Source organism: Gastrolobium bilobum, unplaced genomic scaffold (genome assembly GCF_033153095.1).
Source record: "Gastrolobium bilobum isolate Gb01-03AN ecotype WA unplaced genomic scaffold, APGP_CSIRO_Gbil_v1 utg5903, whole genome shotgun sequence".
Lineage (NCBI taxonomy): Eukaryota > Viridiplantae > Streptophyta > Magnoliopsida > Fabales > Fabaceae > Gastrolobium > Gastrolobium bilobum.
In genome coordinates this window covers 186,253-197,773 of record NW_026899498.1, presented here as the reverse complement: position 1 = coordinate 197,773, position 11,521 = coordinate 186,253, and the positions used below count along the sequence as shown (strand labels likewise).

Here is an 11,521-nt window from a genome sequence, read left to right as displayed (position 1 = left end):
AGTGTTAGAGATATATAAAACCATTAATATAATCTCATTTATTAGCTTTTATAAGCTTTTGGGTTGATGAATTGGTTATTTACATGATATTAAAGCCTCGGTGTCACGGGGTTTAATTCTCATCGCCTCTATTTTCTCTTGTGGAATTTCTTAACAGAGGTAGATGGGCATGTACATTGTTCACCCTTCAAGCCCAATGATCTCTCGTGTAAGTAGGTGTGTTAAAGATATATAAGTTCATTAATATAACCTCACTCAATAACTTAAGTTTTTAGATTGAATTGATTCTTCACATTAAGTTTGAAACCATGAGAATTAAGTAAAAATTAATATGATCATAGTAGGTGAGAGTGAACCTTTTCAAGAAAAATAAATAAATAAATAAAACAAAACCTCCCATATGTTTGGTACGATGCAAAAATTTTTTTGCCTTGGAAAGAGTGGTAGAGAAAATAAGTTTGCAATGTTTGGTAGGAGAAGAACTAAATTGAAGATTGGAAAAAATGTCTCCCATCCAATTATTTTCCACATGAATTGAGTTTGAGATTTTTCCATTCAAAACATGGAATAAAAAACTCACCGTGTGGAGGGAAAGTAAAAAATGTTTTGTGAGACAAAAACAACCTTACACCATTTTGTAACACCCCGTATATATCCGGATTGATATCATATCATCGTATTAAGCTGCACTTAATTAAAAATGCAAAATATCTTTTTCTTTTCAATTATGACGTCATTATTCATTACCAACTTGATTACTTAAATCATTTTCAAAACATCGCATGTATATATATTGCAAAGACAGCTAATTGAAATACCTCAATATGTAAATAACATAAATATGTCTCTAGTCACGGAACTACAACATGTAGACCGGACAAACCTGATAATTTATACAACTCAAGCTGAAAAGTGCTAACATCAAAGCAGCATGGACAAACCCCATGCTCACCAAACAAGAAAACAAGTCCAACAAGAGTCACAACTCAAACATCATAATAATGGCATAAAACATAAACAACATCCAATATCCAGTCATGTCAGCATACAACATATATAATCGACTAAGCTCCGGCCTCCTGCCGCCAGAGGCATGAGCCCCCAAGTTACCTGAACCTGAAATAAGCGTCCCCAAACGTGGGGTGAGATCTCTAAACAAGAAATCTCAGTAAGACAAGGGATCCTCAAGGATCTTCCACCCCAAGCTCACTTACATGTGCAATATAAGTTCCAAAAGTAGTTTATCAATATCATTTCCAAATCAGTGAAAAACAGCAAATAATCATGTCATGTGTGTCACTAATAATCTACTAGCCAGAGAAATGCAGGAATACGTCTATTACCCACACAGTACGCGCCCATGCCGTACCTACCTTTAGGATCACATCCCATCGGGTGAACACCACATACATATCATAAGCATTTGCACTTAACAGCTCAAAATCATTTCAAATATCAAAGCATGTAACACAGCATGCATATAAACCATTCCCACATGGGGTATGGCGGAACCAACAATGGATAAACCGAGGACACGAAAGCTTACCTTGCAAGCTAACTATCCAATGCCAAGAGTCCACACAAGCTGAAAGTCCAAACACAGTAGAATCACAATCTGTTAAGGACCAATTAACATATGAATAATCATACTCTACAAGCATACAATATTAGGCTTTTCACAAAGCCACAAGCCCTTAATCACTTAGATTCTGACTTAGATTAATTATTACAAAAGTCCCACTTCCTCAATCTAGGGTCCACAAACCCATTACACAGTTCTGTATGAACAGTATAGACACTGTCTCGAAATTCCCAGAATATTCGAATATTTGTCGGGGACATATCCGGATATTTCATATCCGGATATCCATATATGGATATCACAAGACCCCATATCCGGATATCCATATTCGGATATCACAAGACCCCATATCCGGATATCAATATCCGGATACCATATCCAGATATTTCGCGACAGAATGCAGTTTCTGCATTTCGCGAGATATCACTCCAAAGGTTGGGTTTTTAACCCATTAAAACGTCCAAGCATGCATTTTTATTCTCTTTTAAGTTCACATATATTACAAACTTGTTTAACTCATTAACATGCCAGAATTAAAATTTACACCAAGAAAACTCATGATCAAGGTTGGTAACACTTACCCAAGACTCAAAATCAGAAAAAAGTTGCTCTTAGAGCTCACCAACCAGCTCCAACGATTCTGACTACAAGGTGCACGAAAATGGTGATCAAAGGTTGGTTCTTTGTACCAAAGATCACCCCTTGGAGATCTCAATGAAAGAACCAAGCTCGCTCAAACCAACTCTTAAACTTAGCACCTCCACACACACAACCAAAGGCTACAACTCAGCAATGAAGCCACTCACAACCTCACAAGACCAACCCACACAAGGCAAATGTGTTTTGGTAGATAAACCAAGAGCAAAAATGGCACCTTTGGTTCAAAAGAGTGAGGGAAGGTGAAGATGACAAGAAGAGAGACACTCAGCTGCTGAAGACTCACGTAGGAAGCCAATATGGCCTAGGGTTATGTGCCAAAAGTTGTATTTATAATCACTTAGGAATTAAACACATAGTATTAGCGCTAATAGATACGCTTAGCGTTTTAATCCCAAACTTAGGATTCTGAACCTACTCATTTTTCTAAGATTTATCGTATTTTTATTATATTTTTCGCAGCACCTTTGCGGTACGCGCTTTTCCATAGCCAGTGTCAGTTCTGGCACCAGTTCTCATTAATTTAACTTGAAATCACAGTCCTACATATTATTCTAGGAATATTCATGTACTTATTATAATTTTTCGGGATACTTCATCGGTACGCATTTATACCGAGTAGCCGAACCGATATCTGCACTTTTTGTTAGAAAAGCGACTTTCAACATCATTACTCACTTACCATAATTATTTAAGCCTTATCATTAATATTATGATCAATTATGGAATTATTTCCTAATTTCTCATAATTAATTAATTAAATTCCTTAATTAACGGTGCAGGTTCTTACATTCACCCCATCTTTTTAGGATTTTGTCCTCAAAATTAGAATATACATGTCTCGAAAATTGGGATACTGCTGGAGAAGCTCATTCTCTCTCTCCCAGGTACACTCCTCAGGAGTTCTTCCTGTCCATTGCACTTTGACTATCGGAATGATCTTTTCTCCTCAGCTGCTTCTCGCCACGATCGAGAATCTTGAGTGGTCCGACAGGAGTTTTCAAGTTCTCCCGAACCTCTACATCATCCGGTTGCACCACGTGCGAAGGATCCGCTACATACTTGCGAAGCTGAGACACGTGAAACACGTCGTGGATGTTAGCCAAGTTCGGAGGCAAGGCAAGCCGGTAGGCAACAGGTCCTACTCTACTAAGGATCTGGTATGGCCCAATAAATCGCGGACTCAGCTTCCTCACTCCGAGTGCCCGTCCAACACCGGTGACAGGTGAAAGTTTCACAAACACGTGCTCACCCTCACTGAACTCCAGTGGACGATGCTTGACATCGTATAAATCTTCTGGCGATTCTGCACCTGCTTCAACTTTTTCCTTGATCATCTCGATCTGCAGGGTGGTATCTTGGACAAAGTCCAAACCAAATAACTCACGATATCCAACCTCAGACCAGCAGGTAGGAGTACGACACCTCCTACCATACAACACCTCGTAGGGTGCCATGCCCAGGCTAGCATGGAAACTGTTGTTATAAGAAAACTCAACCAATTGCAGGTACCTATCCCATGCTGAACCCTGCTCCAACGTGCAAGCCCTCAACATGTCCTCCAAGGTCTGGATGGTCCGCTCAGTCTGTCCATCAGTCTGAGGGTGATAGGCTGTACTCAATCTCAACTGAGTCCCAAAAGCTCCCTGCAGCGCCTCCCAGAACTGACATGTGAACTTCGAGTCCCTATCACTGATGATACTCTCGAGCACCCCGTGAAGCCTCACTATCTCGCGAACATACAGTTTGGCCAACTGCTCTGTAGTGAAGATCACCTTTACCGGAAGAAAGTGGCAGACTTTGTCAATTTGTTCACGATGGCCCATATAGAGTCATGGCCAACTTGAGTCTTCGGCAAACCCATCACGAAGTCCATGGAAATGCTCTCCCATTTCCATTCTGGAATCTCAAGATGTTAAAGCTTACCAGACGGCCTCTGGTGTTCAATCTTTACCTTCTGGAAAATCAAACACTTGGACACACACATCTATGTCCTTCTTCATTCCTGGCCACTAGAAATTCCTCTTCAAGTCTTGATACATCTTTGTAGCACCAGGGTGAACAGTAAACTGGCCCTTATGGGCCTCTTCTATAACCTCTTCGGTCAAAGGACCTCGAGGAATCACCATTCGCTTCTGAAACAACAGAAGTCCATTCTCATTCCAAGACACACCGTCTTGGTTCTTCACATAGTTCAGGCACTCTCTCTATACTTGCGCCTCTTGGATATTCTCTATAAGCTCGTTCTTGACTCTCACAGTTTTCATTTCGAGAAATGCAACCCCAAACAAGGAAGTCACTTTCAGATCTCGAAACTTCTCAATGACGTCGAAGTCACCCATCGACAAACTGGATAGACTCACGGATTTTCGACTCAGAGCATCAGCTACCACATTGGCCTTGCCAGGATGGTACTTCAACTCCAAGTCGTAGTCCTTCAGAAACTCCATCCATCTTCTTTGTCTCATGTTCAGTTCCTTATGATCAAACAGATACTTCAAGCTCTTGTGGTCACTGAACGTGACAAACTGCATACCAAACAGATAATGCCTCCAAATCTTGAAAGCAAAAACAATCGCAGCCAACTCCAAATCATGATTCGGGTAGTTCTTCTCATGAGGCTTCCACTGCCTTGAAGCATAAGCAACAACTCTACCAGTCTGCATCAAAAATGCAGCCCAGCCCCTTTCCAGAAGCTTCACAGTAAAGTTCAAACTGCTCCTCAGGATCAGGAAGGATCAACACCGGTGAAGTTGTCAATCTCTCCTTTCGCTCCTGAAAGCACTCCTCACACTCGTGAGTCCACACAAATGGAGTCTCTTTCCGGGTAAGGCGAGTCAATGGAAGAACCATCACAGAGAATCCCTTGATGAACCTCCGATAGTAACCTGCCAAACCCAAGAAACTCCTAACTTCTGTAACCGTCTTGGGCCTCTCCCAATCTAGCACGGCTTCGATCTTGTTGGGAACCACTGCAACTCCTTCAGCTGAAATCACATGCCCAATACATCAATATAAGAACCACCAATAGACACAGTACCTCTGACAAGGTTCGGAGCTCTATCCGACTGCTGGTGATCCTACGTGTACACACGTCCAGTAGCAAGTGGCACTGCAGGTGCCGAAGTAGGTGCCAAGAGAACCATCTGCAACAGAACTGCTGCAGCTCTCGCCGTCGACGACGGACAGTCTCTGGAAAAGTGGCCCTCCTTGCCACACTGGAAACATATCAGCTGCCCCGTAGCACAACGTCCTGCATGCTCCTTCCCGCACCCCGAACATCTAGGACTGGAATGAGGCCTCGCAAAACTTCCCTGCTGTAACGAAATCCTTTTGAACTGACCAGGCGCCTGCCTAGTCGCAAACTGCTTTCCCTTACCTTTACTCCCAAACTTTCTGTCTCTCCAGGAAGTGGAACTACCTGTTCCTTTTACCTCAGCAATCTTGGCCCTCTTGGCCTTACCCGTAATACAGACATCCTCGATGCCCCGACACTGCTGCACAAGTGTCTCGAAGTCTCTTAAAGCCATTCCAGCAAGGCGATCAACTATCTCCTCGTTAAATCCCCTACGGAACTTAGCATCCAAGAACGTCGGAGTAGGCAAAACCATCCGAAAGTGTGCAAACTTCACCAGCTCATTAAACTTGGCCAGGTACTCGTCAACAGACAACGAGCGCTTCACCAACCTGTCGAACTCCCCCTGCTTCATCTCCTGTGCATTATAAGGGAAGTACTGACCCAGAAAGCAATCCTCGAAGAATGGCCACGTCATAACATGACCTTGCATCTCAAAAGCGTGAGAGGTGTTCATCCACCACTCATGGGCATCGCCCTCCAGCATCTACGTCGCAAACATCAGCTTCTGCTAGTCAGTACACTGCATAACCCGTAAGATCTTGTCCAGCGCCTGCAGCCTTGTCGCCGCAGTAATAGGATCATAAGACCCATCAAAGGAAGGTGGCTTATGCTTTCGAGAAGCATTCAGCCAACAGTTGTTCACGTCATGGTCCTTAGCAGGCTCAAAATAGGGTTCCACCACCCTAGTGACATGAGTAGCACTACCAATGTGACTCAGGCTCTTGTCTTGAACACTAGGTGGAGGCGGCGGTGGTGGAGGTGGTGGCGGACGATACTGGCCAACAGCAGGACCGACCCTCATCTCCTCCAGCATGACCCTCATTATGGTCATGTTCGCCAGCCGATTCGCCTCAAGGCATCCTATGTGGCCTTCTGGTTCGCCTCTCGAACGACGCCCATCATTGCCCCGTTGGCCAATATAGTGGCCTCCTGCATCTCAACCAATGCAGTCAGGATTGGGTCGGGTTGACCCTCAGCAGTCTCGCGAGTTCTCCTGGGTATTATCATGACTCTGCACAAGTTACACAAATTATGAGTTGATCGGGCCCACGCAATGTGATCACATATGCATCATCATAATAACACTCAACGGAGCAAACACACAAGACAAGACACAACCAAGCATCCTAGTTATTGCAATACATACAGGTTTTTCCCTAGAACCAGAATCTGATACCATAAAATGTAACACCCTGTTTATATCCGGATTGTTATCATATCATCGTATTAAGCTGCACTTAATTAAAAATGTTGAATATCTTTTTCTTTTCAATTATGACGTCATTATTCATTACCAACTTGATTACTTAAATCATTTTCAAAACATCGCCTGTATGTATATTGCAAAGACAGCTAACTGAAATTCCTCAATATATAAATAACATAAATATGTCTCTAGTTACGGAACTACAACATGTAGAGCGGACAAACCTGATAGTTTATACAACTCAAGCTGAAAAGTGCTAACATCAAAGCGGCATGGACAAACCCCATGCTCACCAAACAAGACAACAAGTCCAACAAGAGTCTCAACTCAAACATCATAATAATGGCAGAAAACATAAACAGCATCCAATATCCAGTCATGTCAGCATACAACATATATAATCAACTAAGCTATGGCCTCCTGCCGCCAGAGGCATCAGCCCCCAAGTTACCTGAACCTGAAATAAGCGTCCCCAAACGTGGGGTGAGATCTCTAAACAAGAAATCTCAGTAAGACAAGGGGTCCTCAAGGATCTTCCACCCCAAGCTCACTTACATGTGCAATATAAGTTCCAAAAGCAGTTTAACAATATTATTTCCAAATCAATGAAAAATACAAATAATCATGTCATGTGTGTCATAAATAATCTATTGGCCAAAGAAATGTAGGAATACGTCTATTACCCACACAGTACGCGCCCATGCCGTACCTACCCTTAGGATCACATCCCATCGGGTGAACACTACATACATATCATAAGCATTTTCACTTAACAGCTCAAAATTATTTCAAATATCAAAACAAGTAACAAAACATGCATATAAACCATTCCCCCATGGGGTATGGTGGAACCAACAATGGCTAAAACGAGGACACGAAAGCTTACCTTGCAAGCTAACTATCCAATGCCAAGAGTTCACACAAGCTCAAAGTCCAAACACAGCAGAATCACAATCTGTTATGGACCAATTAACATATCAATAATCATACTCTACAAGCATACAATATAAAGGCAACGCCTTTCCTTTACGTTCCATCTCTTTAGGCTTCTCACAAAGCCACAAGCCCTTAATCACTTAGATTCCGACTTAGATTAATTATTACAAAAGTCCCACTTCCTAAATCTAGGGTCCACAAACCCATTACACAGTTCTGTATGAACAGTACAGACACTGTCTTGAAATTCCCAGAATATCCGGATATTTGTCGGGACATATCCGGATATCCCATATCCGAATATCATATCTGGATATCCATATTCGGATATCACAAGACCCCATATCCGGATACCATATCTAGATATTTCGCGACAGAATGCAGTTTCTGCATTTCGCGAGATATCTCTCCAAAGGTTGGGTTTTTAACCCATTAAAACGTCCAAGCATGCATTTTTATTCTCTTTAAAGTTCACATACAGATTACGAACTTGTTTAACTCATTAACATGCCAGAATTCACCTTTACACCAAGTAAACTCATGATCAAGGTTGGTAACACTTATCCAAGGCTCAAACTCAGAAAAAGGTTGCTCTTAGAGCTCACCAACCAGCTCCAACGATTCTGACTACAAGGTGCACGAAAATGGTGATCAAAGGTTGGTTCTTTGTACCAAAGATCACCCCTTGGAGATCTCAATGAAAGAACCAAGCTCGCTCAAACCAACTCTTAAACTCAGCACCTCCACACACACAACCAGAGGCACCTTTGGTTCAAAAGAGTGAGGGAAGGTGAAGATGAAAAGAAGAGAGACACTCAGCTGCTAAAGACTCACGTAGGAAGCCAATACGGCCTAGGGTTATGTGCCAAAAGTTGTATTTATAGTCACTTAAGAATTAAACACACAGTATTAGCGCTAATTGCTACGCTTAGCGTTTTAATCCGAAACTTTGGATTCTGAACCTACTCATTATTCTAAGATTTATCATTTTTTTATTATATTTTTCGCAGCACCTTTCCGATACGCGCTTTTCCATAGCAAGTATCAGTTCTGGCACCAGTTCTCATTATTTTAACTTGAAACTTGAAATCACAGTCCTACATATTATTCTAGGAATATTCATGCACTTATTATAATTTTCTGGGATATTTCATCGGTACACATTTATATCGAGTGACAGAACTGTCAGAAAAGCGACTTTCAACATCATTACTCACTTACCATAATTATTTAAGCTTATCATAAATATTAGGATTAATTATGGAATTATTTTCTAATTTATCATAATTAATTAATTAAATTCCTTAATTAACGGTGCGGGTTCTTACACATTTCGTCTGAACCAAAAGCTTTTTTTCCAGATGTGTAATCTTTTTTTACAGATGTGAAGGTCTTCACTCTTTATGTTGAGGATAATATTTAATTATGAAAATTAGAATGAATGCTTGGTACGACAAGCCAACTCGTGCATGCAGTGGGTCTAAAGCCTGTAATTGGATACTGCAGAGGTAAATTATAACGTTTGATTACAGGATAAATTCAACAAATATTTAAATTTATGGATATTTTGGTAATTTTAGATAAGATTCCCATCATTTTTTGTGATCAACCAATTACATAGTTAGTAAAAATTAACACAAGTTTGTCGGAAAATTTTTTGGCCTAATCTTTTCGTAACTTGGTAAAAAAAGTTTCCAATAAATTTTTTTTTTTCCTATACCAAATGTCCCTAAACTAACAAAGTTTTGTCTTGTGATCACTACTTAGTAACAAGCGGGTGTTTCCCACCTTTGATTTGAACCCTAAGTACAGAAAATTAAAATACTTCCACCTTACATATATTTCAAATTAAGAAGTTAAAATTTACAATCTTTAAATATGATAGAATTATTTAGAGAACCTGCAGTGTATCCAGTCGAATTGATAAGGCCTTTGTTGGATTGCTCTTTGACATCGCTCGAAAAGAAAGCCTGTTTAACGTTTTGACGTACTTTATCGATATCGTCACTCTGGTAATGAGATTGAGGCTTCAACGATGAATTGGAATCTCGAATTTTAGTAACAGTGCCAGCCTTTTCCCTACCATGCGACCATATACCCGTGCGAATGGTTTCTTCACGAACCTTACGCAGTTCACCTGTCCTGCCTTGGTAAGGACCCTTCACTTCAACATCAAAACCGCTGCTACCTTCATTGCAACGAATTTCGGCCACGGCAAAAATACCTGAGAATTCATGTATGGAGCTATAATAGTGTGCCAGAGTCACCACACAAGCATTTTCTGAGTTAACATTTTTCTTCTTTTCGAGAACAAAAAGACTTTTAATTTCGAAAACTCCGTAATAAACAATAGTGGTCTCTATTAAGTAATCTCGTTCAACCCTTATAAAGGACTTGTGGGTCCCGGATGTTTTGAAGCTTGTTATCCCTCCTCGAAGACCATATTCACTTCCAATCCTTGTGAAGTTCACAAAAATATTAGTTTTTTTAAAATAATAAGCGCAGTCATATAAAGAGAAACTTACGCTGTCAACACCAACTTCCAAACAATTACGGATGGTAGAATACGTACAAGTGTCGTAATTCAACTTCCAAACATCTTTATCAAGGTTTTTCTTTGCTTTTTCCATGAAAACCAGATTAGTACTAAAACCTAGTCCCCATTTTGATTCTGTAGAACCAGTGGCGCCTTCTTCAAAAGAAGTACAACTGCTGCGAAAGTCGTGAGTACTGTAACTGATTCCCATTGAATATATATGTATGTGTAAATGGCTATATTATTTATATATATAAGGAAGGTTTGGTAAAATATATATTGAGGTTTAGATTAGAGCCATAACCAGTCCTGGAAAAAGTCTCCAAGTTTGTGAATACTAGGTTTTCTTTGGGACCTTCAATTTGTTCCCACTTTATTATATACATAATTATATCGGGCACAAATTATATCATAAATTATCGTTTTGTTGCTGCATCATTCCTTTTCTGTAATCTTCAATTCAAAGAACCTTGGTATTTTTTTTTTTGTGTGTGTGTGGTTAATGTGTGTGTGGCATCTATACTATAGTAAAATATTGAAGAATCTGATGCCAAAGAAGGCAAGCAGTAAAGGGGATTCGAAGAGATAGAAAAGGCCTTATTCTTAATAGAATGGAATCAAGGAATGTAAGCACTGAATGGGGACATTGCATCGATGCTTGATTAATGTGATAAAATCGAATCCAACTAATAAGCATCTTCCTAAAATATATATATATTTTTTTCGGAAATATTCCGCATCTTCCTAAAATATAACCTCCCAACTTGCTTCCTGTCAATCTTCACTTAAATTTTTTATTTACGTAATTATATATAAAGAGAAAATAATTTATCCTTTTTAAAAGACAGGACGTTGTGTCATTTTAAAAAATATGATTATATTTTTATAGTGAGAGAGACTTGTTAGACCACGGAAGATAATGGTGGAGGATAAGGAGATGTTATTGATGGAATTTTTTTTAATTTACATATTAAGTAAAACACTACCATTTTATTTAGAATGACATAATATTATTCTAGCCTAGTAGTGAGAGGGGGAGTAGTAGGTAATAGGTGCTGTATTTGATTCTCAATGTTTTTCAAAAAAATAAAAGCTTTAAATGAACCTTTGTATAGTATAATCTTTTATTATTATTATTATTATTATTATTATTATTATTATTATTATTATTATTTGTTAATGCGGGGTGACATTATGTTATATATATTAAAGATTGATCTGATGCCCAAGAAGGCAAGGAGTTAC

At 39.8% G+C, this 11,521-nt stretch overlaps 1 protein-coding gene across 5 annotated transcripts; it reads right to left on the bottom strand.

Moving 5' to 3' along the window:
• Positions 1–879: 879 nt before the first annotated feature.
• On the bottom strand, positions 880–10,611 carry LOC133290709 (uncharacterized). 5 transcript variants are annotated; one of them, XM_061488838.1, is made up of 3 exons: positions 9,641–10,611; positions 1,547–1,585; positions 880–1,116 (listed from the first exon to the last, which is right to left on the bottom strand). In XM_061488838.1, the coding sequence occupies exons 1-3, from the start codon at positions 10,485–10,487 to the stop codon at positions 980–982; spliced, it is 1,023 nt and encodes a 340-aa protein (XP_061344822.1). In that variant the 5' UTR covers positions 10,488–10,611; the 3' UTR covers positions 880–979. The 5 variants fall into 5 exon arrangements, with proteins under 5 accessions (XP_061344822.1, XP_061344824.1, XP_061344823.1 ...); XM_061488841.1 differs by lacking the exons at positions 880–1,116; positions 1,547–1,585 and adding exons at positions 7,091–7,261; positions 7,691–7,729; XM_061488840.1 differs by lacking the exon at positions 1,547–1,585.
• Positions 10,612–11,521: the final 910 nt, after the last annotated feature.